The sequence below is a fragment of the Pelophylax lessonae genome (genome assembly GCF_965119305.1).
Source record: "Pelophylax lessonae genome assembly, chromosome: 5".
Taxonomy (NCBI): Eukaryota; Metazoa; Chordata; class Amphibia; order Anura; family Ranidae; genus Pelophylax; species Pelophylax lessonae.
This window is the reverse complement of record NC_138772.1, coordinates 430,690,864-430,707,973: the sequence shown is the minus strand read 5'-3', so window position 1 is coordinate 430,707,973 and position 17,110 is coordinate 430,690,864. Positions and strand designations below refer to the sequence as shown.

Here is a 17,110-nt window from a genome sequence, read left to right as displayed (position 1 = left end):
CTTTTTCCACAGGCGTTATCATCTTGTATACTGTTACCAGGTGATACAACAGTGCTGTGCTCCTCCTGGGATAATAATGTGTGCGTATTAACTTCCTTTTCAATGATCTGACAATCTGTTATTTATCACTTGAGTAGAATAACACAACCGTACTGTTAGGCCTCTTTCACATGGGCGTTCCGTATGTCCGTATATCACCCCATCCGTTTGCAGGTAATTTACGGACATAATGCATGTCAATGGGATTGCGGATGTCAGCGGATGACCATCCGCTGACATCCGATTTGCGTCCTTTCAGTTCTGTTCCGTTTTTTTGGAACGAACCCTATTTTTCTTCCGTTTAAAAAACGGAAAGGACGCAAAATCGGATATCAGTGGTGTCATCCGCTGACATCCGCAATCCCATAGACATACATTATGTCCGTATATCAAATGCAAACGGATGGGATGATATGCGGACATACGGACCGGATGACACAAATGTCATCCGTGTCCGTAAAAAGAAAAAAAAAAAGTGCCGGAGTGGATCGAAATACAGTCCGCTCCGTGTGAAAGAGGCCTTACACATCTAAGAGACGTCAATAGTCTGTTGAACACGGCATCAAGCAGGGAAACTAGCAAAAAGGGAAAAGGTGCACATGGGGAGGACACTGTACAAAACCGTACAACAGGTGACCCCAGAACACTTTCACGCTAGCCAGCAAATTAAAGGATAAAGCCCCGTACACACGCACCGATTGTCGGCCGACTTTTGTCCGGTGCTGTCGTGTTGGTTGAAAAGTGCTAAAGACTGCACACAAATTTTGTCGGCCAACAACAACCGACTGCAGAAGTGATGTCATGTGATGGTTAACTTTCCGTGTGTTTTTTCTTCTCTGAGCATGCCCAGTCTTGCTCATCTGCTTTTTGACGGCCGAAATCTGTACTGACTGACGAACAATCGGTCGTTCTTTGTTGGCCTACAAAAATTTTATAGCCTGCACACCAGATTTTGTTCGGCCGAAAAGTAGCAGTCGGTTGTCGGAAGCATCATACTAACCAGCCGACAATCGGCCGATCGGACATTGGCTGAATATTTACGGCCAACAATCGGTACGTGTATACGGGCCTTAAGTCCAGTCAAAAACAAACGTTAAACCTGCTCTGCGCCACATTCTAAGACTATGCTATCTAACCCTGTAAAGCTAAAATCACTATACTTACCTTTTCTACACCCGATCCGGTCACACACTGTGCTGTCAGAGGTGGCTTCATCGTGGAGGCGGGTGCAGGAGAGGCACTTGACAACGGAAGCCCCATAATAACTCTATGGGTGACTTAATTTCCCATTCATTTCACAGCCGTTGTCAGTCCTCTCCTGCACAGAGCTTCTGTCGCTGGAGACTGTACCAGGTCGGGTGTAGAAAAGGTAAGTACAGTGATTTTTGATATTCAAATATTAACCCGCACTAGGCATATACAACAATACAAAAAAATTATATGTGCAGCTGCTGTTCACCAAGTAAAAAACTCAGAAATGTATATATAAGTAATAACAGAGCTTGCCCTCATAATCCTGTAAATATATAACAATAATATAAAAACTATTCAATAAAGTGTTCATGTGCAAAATAATTCATTAACATCAATAAAGTACTTAAGTGTTCCAAAAAGTCTAATAAAGTAGCTGATCAAAGTGCTAAAAGTGCTCCAAAGTATCCACAAAATGTGCTAAAATGCTTCAAACAAAAAAAGTGCTGAGGTGCTTCAAGACAGATAGGTGTCCTTTTATGAAACTGAGATGACCAGTGATCCTGCTGATCACAGCTCATTTCCGATCATTCTCAGTTTATGAAACAGAAATGATCGGGGGAGAACATGTTCTCCGCTGATCATCTCTTCACATGGGAATCTGTCATTGACTGACACAGAAACAGCCAGACTATGAAGCTGCGATCCCCGCACTTCACTGGCGATCTGTGCCAGAATTCACACTCCCGGGTTCACCAGCCTGGAGCTTGTGAAGCGGGGAGTGAAGACAGAATCGGGGGAGAACTGAGGGGGAAAAAGGAAGATTATCGACTTCCTTCTTCCTCGTTCAGACCCCCCAACACAGTAATCATGTCCCCCTGCCATATTTATGTATATATATATATATATATACATGTGTGTATATATATATATATATACACACACATACATGTAGATATATATTTAATGTGTATATATATATACAATGTATGTGTGTGTGTATTCAGTGTATGTATATATATATATATATATATATATATATATATATATATATATATATATATTTATGTAAGGGGACTATTATTTATTAACCTCGTGTACTCAGCAGTGATAATTTATCACTGCTTGTTAAAGCGCGCCAGGGATTTTCATACTACTGTAATCTCGCTTTGTCTCACGAGATTACAGACGCCCCATTGATTTGTACACAGATCTACGAGAAAACCGCTCTCCTCTGATCACCCTGGGCGAACTGAAGTTCTCCGATTCATAAAATGGGTGCCAGATGTGATCATTTTCCCCGGAGAACTGTAGAGAAGCCAACAGAGAAAAAAATTCTCCCGTTCATAAAAGTACACCATAATGCGGTGTGGGGTGCCTCACTTCCCTCCTGTATCCCCACTCACCAGAAGTAATGGACCCTCAGCTACTTCAGTCTGGGGGTCAGTAAGGCTTATAGCTGGTGAGATGGAAGTCAGTTCACTTGCTGTATACCACTACACCACCGCTGTACACCAGCTTGTTAAGGATCTTTGGGACGCAAATGAAATGCACAGGTACCATAGTGAAGCCCGTTTTGTAACAGTTTAATGCGCAAATAAAATATTACTTACAAGAAGTACATGCGATTACAGCTTATAGCAGAACATTGAGACTCTTCCGGGAACGCCGTCTAGCGTGCGTTCCACAGAGGACAGAAAGTGACATCAGTTTCAGCGATTTTTGCTTTACAGGGTTAGATAGAATAGTCTTAGAATGTGGCAAAGTCTTAGAATTTGGCAAAGAGCAGATTTAGCGTTAGTTAGTTTTTGATTGGACTTATCCTTTAAACTACCGTAATCTGTTTCAACTATGTTAGAAAACTAAGATAAGTTTTAGTTGCATACCTTTACAAATACGCGTGGAAGACACATTAATAAGCGTGCTTTATTGCCCTGCCCCTACCTTTCCTGTTTTTCTACTTTCAAATATGTCAAAACAGCTACCTTCTTTGTATCTTTTATATAAGTCTAGGTGTTTTGTAATTCATTCTTTTTTAACCTATTCCTGCTGGCATAATGCACATCTGCATCAGGGCAGTGGGTGGGTCTTGATGCTGGCTGTACAAATGTACAGTGCATCCAGGAAGTATTCACAGCGCTTCACTTTTTCCAGATTTTGTTAGGTTACAGTTTTATTCCAAAATTGAATAGATTCATTAATTTCCTCAAAATTCTTCAAATAATACCCCATAATGACAACGTGAAAGTTTGTTTGAAATATTTGCAAGTTTACTAAAAATAAAAAAATAAATCGCAAGTTTACTAAAAATAAAAAATTAAATCACAGGTACATAAGTATTCACAACCTTTCCCTAGGCAATCAAAATTGGGCTCAGGTGCATCCTGTTTTCACTGATCATCCTTGAGATGTTTCTACAACTTGATTGGAGTCCACCTGTATTCAGTTGATTGACATGATAGGAAAAGGTACACACCTGTCTATTTAAGGTCCCACAGTTACTAGTGCATGTTAGAGCACAAACCAAACCATGAAGTCCAAGGAATTGTCTGTAGACCTCTGAGACAGGATTGTATCGATGCCCAGATCTGGGGAAGGCTATAGAAACATTTCTGCAGCATTGAAGGTCCCAGTGAGCACAGCGGCCTCCATCATCTGTAGATGGAAGAAGTTTGGAACCACCAGGACTCTTTCTAGAGCGGGCCGCCTGGCCAAACTCCGCAATCTGGGGAGAAGGGTCTTGGTCAGGGAGGTGACCAAGACCCCGATGGTCACTCTGACAGAGCTCCAGCGTTTCTTTGTGGAGATAAGAGAACCTTCCAGAAGAACAATCATCTCTGCAGCACTCCACCAATCAGGCCTGTATGGTAGAGTGGCCAGACAGAACTGCTCCTCAGTAAAAGGCACATGACAGCTCATCTGGAGTTTGCCAAAAGGCACCTGAAGGACTCTGACCATGAGAAACAAAATTCTCTGGTCTCATGAAACAAAGACTTTGGCTTAAATTGCAAGCGTCATGTCTAGAGGAAACCAGGCACCCCTCATCAGCTGGCCAATACCATCCCTACAGTGAACCATGGTGGTGGGAGAATCAGGCTGTGGGGATGTTTTTTAGTGGCAGGAACTGGGAGACTAGTCAGAATCGAGGGAAAGATGAATATAGCAATGTACAGAAATATCTTTGATGAAAACCTGCTCCCGAGCGCTCTGGACCTCAGACTGGGGTGAAGGTTCTTCTTTCAACAGGACAAACGACCCTAAGCACACAACCAAGATAATAAAGGAGTGGCTATGGGACAACTCTGTGAATGTTCTTGAGTGGCCCGGCCAGAGCTTAGACTTGAACCGATTGAACATCTCTAGAGAGATCTGAAAATGGCTGTGCACCAATGCTCCCCATCCAGCCTGATGGAGCTTGAAAGATCCTGCTAAGAAGAATGGGAGAAACTGACCATAAATAGGTGTGCCAAGCTTGTAGCATCATACTCAAAAAGACTTGAGGCTGTAATTGGTGCCAAAGGTGCTTCAACAAAGTATTGAGCAAAGGCTGTGAATACTTACTGTATGTACATGTGATTTTTATTTTTTAATAAATTTACAAAGATTTCAAACAAACTTCTTTCACATTGTCAATAGGGGGTGTTGTGTGTAGAATTTTGCAGAAAATAATGAATGTAATCAAATTTGGAATAAGGGTGTAACATAGCAAAAGGTGGAAAAAATGAAGCGCTGTGAATACTTTCTGTATGTGCCAGCCAACTTCACTGTTTTGTACTGAGACCACACTCATTGCATGCTTCCAGCACAATGACTGAGCTGTCACTGGCAGATCCCAGTTACCATATATTACCCAAATCTTAGGAGAATACCAAGCCATTTTAGAACAAAAAATTGGATCCAGTAAAACAGCAAAGATTAACACCTATCTGTGGGACATTTTTTTAAAATTTAAAGTGTTACTAAACCCAGAGCTTAGAATCTTTTTGTGTCTTATTATATGCATTGCCCTTCCAATGCTGCAGAGACCAGTTACAGGTGTGGGCAGTAACCATTTGTTTGTGCTACACACCAAACTGAGCATGTGCAGAGTGCCCCCAAGACTCTGTTCTATCAGGAGATGGTTTTGGGACATTGGCAGAAGGGAAGAATCCGAGGAGACAGGTTCAAACCGCCTTATCACACAATGTGGCGGATTAACCCCTTAGGTTCCACAGTGAGTATAACAAGCATGCATTACTGCATATACAGATTGATTTTCTTGTTGTGGGTTTAGTAACACTTTAATGTTTTTTTTTATTTATTTTATTTTATTTTTTTTCATTTTATCTGATATAATGCTGCAGTCATGTAATACTTTTTTGGACAGGTTGGGGAAGACACAGATTAGGTATGAACTGAATGCACCAAATAGTTAGCTGCAATTAACGGGAAATCCAGTTAAAGTTACAATTATTTTGGTTCTGATGTTTTCTGTTGGGGTTCCTCCAAACACATGTCCTAAAGTGGTTAGGCATTAGAATCACTGGTGTAATAAGAGTTGATTTTTCTCTATGAATGTACTAAATCTACGAAATATTTACTTTTCTAGGTATTTTTATTCCATAGCTTTTGGAAGGAGACAAGACACTTTAATGGGGCATGATGATGCTGTTAGCAAAATCCACTGGTGTAACAATAGGCTGTTCTCAGCATCATGGGATTCTACAGTAAAGGTGCGTTATCAGCTGTTTTATTTAAAGTGAGTGATATTCGCCTAATAGAGTACCAAGGGTTTCAGGATCCTGGTCCTCTAAAGATAAGCTAGAATGGCCTGTAGGTGTACTTTAAATAAAAGCTTTTTACTAAATCCATTTGTTTAAAGGTTTAAAGTGGTTGTAAACCTTTTGCCTATAGCCAATGAAGTAATTGGCCTCAGATGATACACCGCGATTAAACAAATCCTCTTACATAAGTTGTACCTGTCTACCCACAGCCATATTTCCCCTACATCCATTCAAAGTGCAGAATTTACATAGGATCTAACAGCGTTGAAAAGTAGGGAGCGGGGAGCTGAAGTTACATCAGTGAGGAGAACTCTGTGAGCTGATTGGAGGGAAGGGGCACACCCCCTTTATACAGCACGCAGAAACAGAGCTGTGGCTGTCAATCGCTGTCTGTGCCCTCCTCTGTCACCATTTTTCTTTTGGTGTCAGGAAAACTTGTCAGAAGTGACTCATGCTGATAGCAGAGGAATGAAGTAGCAGACAGAAATGACATGTAGCACTCTGGATTGAGACACTGTTTTTTTTTTTACCTTAATGCATTCTACCAGTAACTGGAACACGCCCCCCCAGCCACCTTATACTTACCTGAGCCCCATTGCAATCCAGCACGGTGTCCAAGAGCAGCGGCTCTGTCCGCTCTTTCCCTCCTCACAGGGCAGATCGATCCAGCAGCTTACTATGAGGCCACTCAATGAGAGCCAGGAGCGCCGAATCTGAAAAGAGGAGAATTGGGGCTGCTTGGTGCAAAACCCATGTGCAGACCAGGTAAGTATGACATGTTTTGTATTTTAATAAATAAAAAAATGTATAGCTTTACAATCGCTTTAAGGGCTTCAGTTTGACTCCTACCCTTTTTTTACTAAACACTTTGTCCCTTTGCCTGTCTTCATTTCTGATTGCAATCTCCTTACAGCAGCCTAAAGCGTTGTACACTCTAATAGGTTTTTTTTCCGTTCAACCCAGCAACCTTTTTAGGTCATGACCCTTCAACAGAAGCCGGCTGAACGGCCAGCTTCTGTCAGACGGGCTGCCCACAGGCTGAATGTTGGCCAGTTTATGGTGAACTGGCAGCTTCCGCCTGACATTCGCCCCGTGTGTACTGGGCTTAAGGATAGGTTAGGTGCACCTAACCTTTTATCTGGTGCTTTGTTCATACTGGGCAAAGCAACAGATGCACTTACCAGCTGGTCATACCCGCATCCTCTGTTACTCACTGCTCTTTTCGGCTACCAGTAATTAAAGGAGAATTAGTAGTCAATGCAATATGTGGGGCTTGGGTTTGTGTAAATATTTAATACTAATCTAAAATTCGTTTGGTACTATAATGACTGGATAAATTTCCTTCAGCTAACCCAAAACAGACTAATGCTCTCAAAGAAAGGGTTATTCTAGAACTATGCACAAAAAACTTGTATAGATAGAAAATCGTTCGAAAAAAGCGTTTGATATGCTCTATTGTTCGGCTTTCGAACCGTTAGTGGGCTTATAGCAAAAAAAAAAAAAACCGTCCTGTTGGATTCTGTGAGCCTAAACGATCGATTTTTCAAACATTAGTATTGGAATCGATCAAAAAGTTTTAAAAAAAAAAATCTACAGAGCATGCTCAGGTTAAATGTAACCCTGGATTGTGTTAAAAAAATATATATATATATATCGTTTATGTTTTTAGAAATTGATAATACGTTAATGACTATCAAAACAATGATGGCGTTATCCCATTCATGTTCAACAGATCGTTAGACATACAACCGTTTTTTTTTTTCGAATGGTTTTCTATCCTTGTATGGGCAGCTTTGCTCTTGTTCCGCTGAACTTGTAATGTTGAAGGCATTTCCTGGCTTATCTAAGCCACTTCTTCAGTTTGAAAGGAAAATTTACCAGCGATTATATCCACACAACTAGTGCCAAACCTTGACCCGATCACCATGGAAAGCTAGATGTCATTGTCTGAGAACAGGATGGCAAGTGTGAACGTTTGGGAACAACCCTGGTCGAGTTACATAATACCATCCTTGGTGTCTAGAGGGCCTCATATGGGTAAAGTGGTTGTAAAGCCTCAAGGTTTTTCACCTTAATGCATTCTTTGCATTAAGGTGAAAAACCTTCTGTGCTGCAAAACCCCCCATTTTCTTACCTGACCCTGATCTGATCCATTGATGTTCACGAGCGCAGCAGCTCCAGCTGCTGTCTCCCTCATTGGACAGATTGGTAGAAGCAGGAGCCATTGGCTCCTGCTGCTCTCTATCAAATCCAGTGACATGGGAGCGGGGGCGGGGCCGAGTCCCGCTGTCTGTGTCAATGGACACAGCAGCGGGACTTGGTAGCGAGCATGCACGGGGGCCCCCAGGGATACCGGATTTCTGTGAGGGCACCCGATAAAGAGGAGGGGCCTGGAGCACCGGCGGGGCACCGCAGAAGAAGAGGATCGGGGCTGCTCTGTGCAAAACGATTGCACGGAGCAGGTAAGTATAGGCATGTTTTGCTATTTTTATTTTAAAAAATAAATCAAGGTTTACAACCCTTTTAATCCTTTGATTTATATGGCTGAAGGTATAAAATGTTAAATTGCCAGGGTAGAAATGTTAAAATGGCATTATATGTTGAAGACAGATGGGGGTTGATTTACTAAAACTGGAGAGTGCAAAATCTGATAGGCAATCCGCTTCTAACTTCAGTTTGTTCAATTACGCTTTAACAAAAAAATAAAAAAGCTGGAATTTGATTGGTTTATCTTCAGAGTTGCACCAATTTTGCACTCTCCAGATTTAGTAAATCAACTCTATGGTGTCAAAGGTCCCCACTGGATGCTCCAGTAGATGGCCTCTTTCATGCTTCTAGTGAACTAATTATCTTCTCTGTCCAAAATGCGCCCCTCACTGTCTTTGAAAGAATCTCCTTTTTTAAGGTTTAGGGAGACAGCGGAGTCCTATCCTGCTACGTTGGGCCATTCATTTGATGCGCTATGGCTTTGTCCCAAGGTCTTTGCATTACTCATTACACTGCACCGCATATACCATTCATTGTGTTCATTTGAAACTTTTGCTAATCCTGATTTATTCATGATTTGATGAAAATGTATCTCCCACTTTTTGATTAGGGAAGTTTTATTGTTAAATAAGTAAAAGAATTAGCATGTTATGTGCTTCAAACAGTTTTTCTTGCTATATGTGTAGAAAGATTTAGAACAGCTTTGCTTGGATGTTTGATTGTTTCAAAGGGAAATGTTAAAAGCATGTGACCTAATATAGCTTATGACAGGTCTTTGATGTGTTACATTGTAACCAATCTTTTGACAGCAGAAGATATTCAAAGACCTTTTATCCTCTTCCCATTCTGCAGGTATGGAGCTGTGTGCCTTCCAACGTGTGTGGAACCAAAAGGAACAACTTTGAACTGCTGGCTGAATTAGAACATGATGCTGGTGTGAGTGTTTAATAGGTCATGTATTGAAAGGAATATCACAGCATGGCATATTTTATGTATTTTATTAGGAATATCACAAATTGACTTGGATATCTAAACCTCATAAAGAAGCAATCAATTATCAAGTTGTATGGTGAAAATTACAAGGTTTAATTCACACAGATTGCGTGGGGGAAAAAATGTATGCTGTCATTGCTGACCTCCTCCAGTAATGAGATTCCCTGGCTACCTGTGGATTTAAGGCAGGACTATACTGTATCTGAGCACCACAAACTAAAAAATACTATTTAATAAATTTTTAATATTTAATATTCAAAGCAAGCTCGCCCATCCATCCAAATCATGTCTCCATGCTTTATTTTGTTGAGAAATCACTTTGAAAAAAACCCCCCTAGCATTTCTAACCATAACCATCTAGTAAGGGTGAACATTTTTCATGTAGTATTTACTTCCTGGAAGCCATCTGCCCTTAATGCAGGCATGCAAGCAGGAGGGGGTGTTTATTTGAGAAACCCCCCCTCCTCTCTTTCAGATGAAAACAAATGCCCATAAAGATTCATAGGATGTATGACATAATTTCGCCAAAGCCAAAAACCTGAAAGCAACTGAAGAACTAAAATGGAAAAAAATGTGTAAAACAGATAAATATAATATACCTTCCTATCTATTTACTGAGGCTAGCAGCATAAGGATTAACAATAGTTAATGTTGATTAAGAGAGTTCAGTTTCACCTTAAGCATCCCATGGATGTATTCATTTTCCTTCCATCCACGGGTGTAAGGCAAGAAAATTGCTTGAATACCTCCCGCAGAGCTATTGAGTTCTGTCAGCTTTGGGGGGGCTTCCCAGCTTACAGAGCACAATGATTACTGCTAGTGGCTATAGCCCTGGCAGTAATCGTATGTAAAAAAAAATCTGATAGGCTAGTTGTACCCAAGTCGATTGATGGATCATCTTGGGTACAATCAGCCTGCCGAAACATCGATCAAATCTCATCCCATCCCTGCTGAACCAGCCAATGTTTGATCCATGTATGGTCGGCTTAAGTAGGTGACCCTGGACAAGTATGCAATCAGTAAAGTCCCACTCCTGACCTACACTTTTTCTTGGCCTGTGATTAAAAGGTATCAGAAGTAAGGGACCAGTCGGGTAGCTAGATTTTTCAGCAGGGATCAGCAATGACCACTTTCTCAGCACACTTTAAGTTTTAAAGGAATCTATCGTCTCCCCCCCCCCTTTTTTTTTTTTTTTTTAATATACTGTACATGTAAACCTGGTAAGTTTCGTGTAAATTTCTGTATCTCCTAAGGTTTTAAAAAGCTTTCTGTGTTTGATTTATTTCATATGTATATTGAGGCATCCTTTCTTGTACAGACTGTATGTTCTGCTTTCCAGTGCTACACAGTGGTTGTAGCCATCGATGGTTTATCATTACTCTGAAATAGAAAATATGATAAAAACAAGAAGGGTGACCAGCGGAGCCAGCTCATAGTATGGGCCACACACTGATCATATTGTCCGGACACTTTTAGTTATTGTCAGTTAGGCCTAACATTACTGTGTATGGTCCTCAGATAACCTCTAGTGGTTGGCTGCACTTCATCAAAATTTGATATGGATAAGTGCACCTTAAAAGCATTTCTTATGTATTAACATTGATTTCAAATAGACTACATATGCTGTTGAGCAATCAACTTCTATATACAGGGACAGTAATTTCATTACTTATTCATTTTGTATGAAAGAGTTATGAATCTAACCAACATTACAAAGGCAAAATGTCACTAGTCAAAATGGTGTATGTCTATCTATACACTATTCTATCACAAGTTGACATTTTTATACCCCCTTTCACAAGCATACCTTGTAAAATAGTTAAGTAATTGTGAAAGTACCATCAAATCATCTAAAATGGGGTCAGCTGATCCCACTTTTCTGCTGTTTTAAAGCATAAGTTCTCCTTTGGTAACATGTTACACGTTATACCGGTATTTAGGGTGTAACATGTTACCAAACAGCACCTGCCTGGGCCCCTTCAAACCTGCTGTGACAGAGGGCAGGGGATCTTACCCCCACACCCTCTGTCACTAACACAGCCCTTTCATTTATTCACAGCAATCTGTGAATGAATGAACTGCTACTACCATCTGCCACCGCAGCAGACGGATTGAAGTTTTCAATAAACTGTGAGGGCGCTGGTGAGCGCTCTCCTAGTTCATTGATCTTCTTGCTCACCAGTAACTGTCTGCCCATATGGAGGTACAGGCAGAAAGCTATACTGAGATTCTGCAGGAGCCGGACATTGCACCTGCGATCTGCTGATCGCGGATTCCATACTCTGCAGGCTCCAGAAAAAAGAAATGCACATTTATTTATTTTTTTCTTTTAAAGGTGAACTTAGCCTTTAAAGATGCAGGGTGCGATGGGGGTCTCTGTAGAGTTTGAAAGGGTAAAAAAATACTGAAATGTCTCCTGTAGATATTATGCTATTCAACCTTTATCGGTTTTATGTACATCAAGAATGATGGCTGCAAAGCAGCCATTCAAAAGATAAGGTGCACTGGCTAGTCAGGTAAAAACGACCTTATCTTCTACTTTAATCCACAATTCTAATGCAAACGAGTTAGAGGTTTGTTTTGCTGTGCTGATTTGTTCCTTATGTATTGTTAATAGGTCTGATTATTTACTTAGAGCCTGATACTTCAGAGTCATTACTGTGCTAAAAGGATACACTAATGGCTCTCTGATTCACAGAGATCACAGTAAAGAGATGGTTTATTAAAACATTGACAGAAGGGAAATTATTTGCTTTGTCAATAGAAACCAATTACATTTTTCAGTTTACTGAAATCTCTTGTTTACAGGTAAACACAATCAATGTGAGCTCTGATGGATCATTGCTGGTATCCGGAACCAAAGAAGGCACTGTGAGCATTTGGGATATTGCTGATTCATCCATATTACATCAGCTCCCTTGCCACAATGGACCTATTTTTGATGTTGCTCTGAGTCCTGGTAATTATTTTATTTATTTATTACAATTCCTTATATAGCGTTGTCAATTTACGCAGCACTTTACATATATTGTACATTCCCATCAGTCCCTGCGTCAAGGAGCTTTCAATCTAAGGTCACTAGCTCACATTCATATATCAAATGGCCACACAGGCACAGGGAAAACCTGCAAACTCCAGGCAGGTAGTGCCATGGTTGGAATTTGAACTGACAACCCTAGTGCTACTAGGCAGAAGTGCTAATCACTTAGCCCATAATGTGCTGCCCATCATTTTCACAGTATTATAAATTTTATAAGTAATTGCTGACTTACAAAGTGGTTTCAGGCAAAGTTAGTTGTGGAAGATTTCAAAATCTGTTATCATTTGGTATTTGTCAGATATATAGTTTCATTTTTCAAAGTTCTAAGAGAGGTCTGGCCAGCTTTACAGGTAGTAAACTCCGCTTTTTAACTTGTACCTTTTAAGCCAGTAATAGGGCTTGCCTGTAGACACAAGTAATATCTCCTAAACATGTACCCCATCGCATACTAGCACATTATGACAGACTTACATGATAGTAGAACAGTAACCGCTAAATCACAAACAAAGCCGGCCGGCTTCCGTATAAGCCCGTCCTTCCTGGTTTATGTGGTGACGTCAGCACGCCGGTCCAGACGCGTTTCATCACAGCTGCCATCTTCCTGGGGGTACACTGACATCCCCACGCAACCCAGAAGGATGGGCTAATACGGAAGCCGGCCGGCTTTGTTTGTGGTTTAGCAGTTACTGTTCTACTTTCATGTAAGTTATTTTCTTTTATTTAATAAAGCAATTTTAAAACATATTGCACTATGGAGCTACCTTTATGTCTTTTATGGTGATATGCTTTTGAGTGTGCCTTGAGTGTGCTAGCTGCTCTGTGGTGCTGTGCCTGCCTATTGGTGTCACCCTGCTGCCTGGATCCTTTGTAGGAATCGCCATCCTGACCCATATGTAGTGGTTGCTTGTTGGCCCATTACTTACCGGCATCTGGTAGGCATATTGGCATGCTTTGGTGCACCGTGGTGGAGGACGACACTTTTGCACTTTATACCTTTCAAAATCACAATTGTGAATGCCCCTCCCCAGCTGATAAAGGATTTATTGTTTTGCTTTGTTTTTTTGTTTTTTTGAAGTGAATGATCCAACATGGAGTAAAATTCACCTTTATCCTATATTTAGCATCCTCCTTCCACTCAGGTTTTGAATTGTGCGTGGTGACGCTGGGGTGCCAGAATAAATTTTACTTTGTGAGATCATCACCTTGACCAAGAAAGCATTAACTACTTCATCAGCATTAAAATGTATTAACTGCCTAGAGTTCAAAAATGATATCTAGAGAGAATTGTGAGGGTGTCCGGAAAAGTAAATGGTACTTACCGATGTGACTCAATGTGATGGATGGTGGATGGGCAATCCTCCCTGCTGTGTGTTTATATTCTGACAGTGTGGAGACTTCCCCACCGTCGGAAACACTGACTGCTATTTGAGCAGAAATTTTCCAACAGGCTGGTTGAACAGAAGTCCATTCATGGTTTCAAATTTGACTGGTCCCTGCTGACATTTCAATCCATGTACGTATGGCCAGACAAGTGACTTATAAATATAAGAGAGAGGTTAACCCTTTTTTTTTTTTTTCTTTTTAGAATAGATTTTATTGTATGACAAACGGAAATACCAAGTGCATTATGGTGTATAAACTTGGTACCTTTTTAAAATCCTATTATTGGTTCATAATTTTAATGATCAGGTATGTTGTACCCTGGTGATTTCCACTGCCTCTGGATATGGGTTTAATATTATATTAGTGTTAATTGTTTTATTTCTCCCTTTTAATACATCCTACATTCTACTATTTTTTTTGCTTTCCCCGCTGCCTCTTGGCATTGAGCATTGATTCTCTTCATTAAAGAGTTACTAAATCCACAACAGTAAAATCACTGTGTATATGCAGTAAAGCATGCTTGTTATACTCACTGTGGAACCTAATGGGTTAATCCTCCGCATTGTTAAAAGGCTGTTTGATCTTGTATGCACAGATCCTCCTCTTCTTCCACTGACTCCAAAGCATATCTGGATAAGACAACCTTTGGAGTCAAGCTGCACATGCTCAGTTTGGTGTGTATTGCTAGGGAGGTGTTTTTTTTTTTCTTGGGAGGGCCAATCAGCAGTGTACTGACATGCGCAGATAGAAGGTCTGGAGTTCTGCAGCCTCATAGGACAGCTCACTGTAGGAGGAAAACTCCTACAAGCTTCACCAGGAACAAATAGAAGTCACAAGACTGCTATTTACTGCTGAATAGAAAAGGTATTTAGCAGTTTAAATTTAGTAAAACTATTGCATTTTCTTGTTCGGTGTACTGTGGGAGACCAGATATAGTAAATGCAGGGCCCTGGGTCTAGTAACACTTTAAGCATTATTCCCCTTCTACATATTCTACTCTATATTTGCTTGTTGTATTCCAATTTATGTAAAGATAGGTAATGCTGTTCTGTCCTGCTTAGTATTAATTCTAAATCATTTTGTGTTATCAGAAAAATGTCAGTATTGCTATCTATATTTATCCTCAAGATCATTGCTATATACATTGCATCCGGAAAGTATTCACAGCACTTCAATTTTTCCACATTTTGTTATGTTACAGCCTTATTCCAAAATGGATTAAATGTATTATTTTCCTCTAAATTCTACAAACAATACCCCATAATGACAATGCAAAAGAGGTTTGTTTGAAATCTTTGCAAATTTATTAGAAAAAAAAAAAAATCACATGTACATAAGTATTCACAGCCTTTGCTCAATAATTTGTTGAAGCACCTTTGGTACCAATTACAGCCTCAAGTCTTTTTGAGTTTGATGTTACAAGCTTGGCACACCTATTTTGGGCAGTTTCTCCCATTCTTCTTTGCGGGACCTCTAAAGCTCCATCAGGTTGGATGGGGAGTGTCGGTGCACAGCCATTTTCAGATCTCTCCAGAGATGTTCCGGATTCACAGAGTTGTCCTGTAGCCAATCCTTTGTAATCTTGGTTGTGTGCTTAGGGTCTTTGTCCTGATGGAAGATGACCCTTCACCCTAGTATGGGGTCCAGAGCACTCTAGAGCAAGTTTTAATCAAGGATGTCACTGTATATTTCTGCATTCATCTTTCCCTCAATCCTGACTAGTCTCGCAGTTCCTGGCACTGAAAAACATCCTCACAGCATGATGCTGCCACCACCATGCTTCACTGTAGAGATGATTTTGGCCAGGTGATGGGTGGGCATGACCCTTGCCATTCAGACCAAAGAGTTCAATCTTTGTTTTATCAGACCAGATAATTTTGTTTCTAATGGTCTGAGAGTCCTTCAGGTGCCTTTTGGCCAACTCCAGGTGGGCTGTCATGTGCCTTTTACGGAGAAGTGGCTTCCGTATGGCCACTCTAATGCTTAGGCCTGATTGGTGGAGTGCTGCAGAGATGGTTGTTCTTCTGGAAAGTTTTCATCTCTCCACAGAGAAACGCTGTGGCTCTGTCAGAGTGACCTTTGGGTTCTTGGTCAACTCCCTGACTAAGGCCCTTCTGCCCCAATCGCTTAGTTTGGCCGAGTTGCCCGCTCTAGGAAGAGTCCTAGTGGTTGCAAACTTCTTCCATTTATGGATGATGGAGGCCACTGTGCTCATTGAGACCTTCAATGCTGCAGACATTTTTCTGTATGCTTCCCCAGATCTGTGCCTCGATACAATCCTGTCTCGGAGGTCTACAGACAATTCCTTGGACTTCATGGCTTGGTTTGTACTCTGACTTGCACTGTTAACTGTAGGACCTTATATAGACAGATGTGTGCCTTTCCAAATAATGTCCAATCAACTGAATTTACCACAGGTGGACTGCAATCAAGTTGTAAAAACATCTCAAAGATGATCAGTGGAAACAGGATGCACCTGAGCTCAATTTCGAGTGTCATGGCAAAGGCTGTGAATACTTATGTACATGTTATGTACATTTTTATTTTTAATAAATTTGCAAAGATTTCAAACAAACTTTTTTCATGTAGTCATTATGGGGCATTGATTGTAGAATTTGGAGGAAAATAATGAATTTAATAAATTTTGGAATAAGGCTGTAACCTGAAAAAATGTGGAATAAGTAAAGCGCTGTGAATACTTTCTGGAAGCACTGTCGATGTTATATACTTGTATGGTTGTTTGAACTCTACTCACGATTTAAGTTAACATTTTTAGAGACAGATGGGAGCATTTCCTATAGGAGGCTGTGATAACACTCACAGGAGAACACTAGTTCAGAGTTTACTGTAGACACACAGTTTATTTCAAGAAAGGAAGAATTAAAGTCCAATTCCAGGAATTAGACAAAATCTACCCCTGGAGGTACCCCCCATCCCTGCACTGCAAGGGCTAACTGCTTGTTCAGTATAGGTGTGCTGACAAAAGGAGTAATACGTTATTACTCCAGCAGAGTCCCTCCAGCAGTGCAATCAGTCCCACAAAGCCTCTTCTCTAAGGTGCTGTAAGGGACTTTTGCCTCCTCTTTGTAGGGCCCAGGTTTACTAGTTGTTGATGCTGAAGGGATGCCCACGGCCCGGACCACCAGAGGGAGAGGGGGGGGGAGCGCTTGATCTGACTGGAATAGGGGTAAGGCAAGCATTGCAGCCTTTACAT

At 40.9% G+C, this 17,110-nt stretch overlaps 1 protein-coding gene across 1 annotated transcript in view; it reads left to right on the top strand.

Annotated features, from left to right (window-relative positions):
• NSMAF (neutral sphingomyelinase activation associated factor) overlaps positions 1 to 17,110 on the top strand; it is a 162,734-nt gene that overhangs the window by 124,725 nt on the left and 20,899 nt on the right. The window contains exons 25-28 of the mRNA XM_082257287.1: positions 13 to 80; positions 5,819 to 5,942; positions 9,333 to 9,416; positions 12,282 to 12,432. Of these exons, the coding sequence (XP_082113413.1) occupies positions 13 to 80; positions 5,819 to 5,942; positions 9,333 to 9,416; positions 12,282 to 12,432 (427 nt within the window). The remainder of the gene's footprint in view (positions 1 to 12; positions 81 to 5,818; positions 5,943 to 9,332; positions 9,417 to 12,281; positions 12,433 to 17,110) is intronic.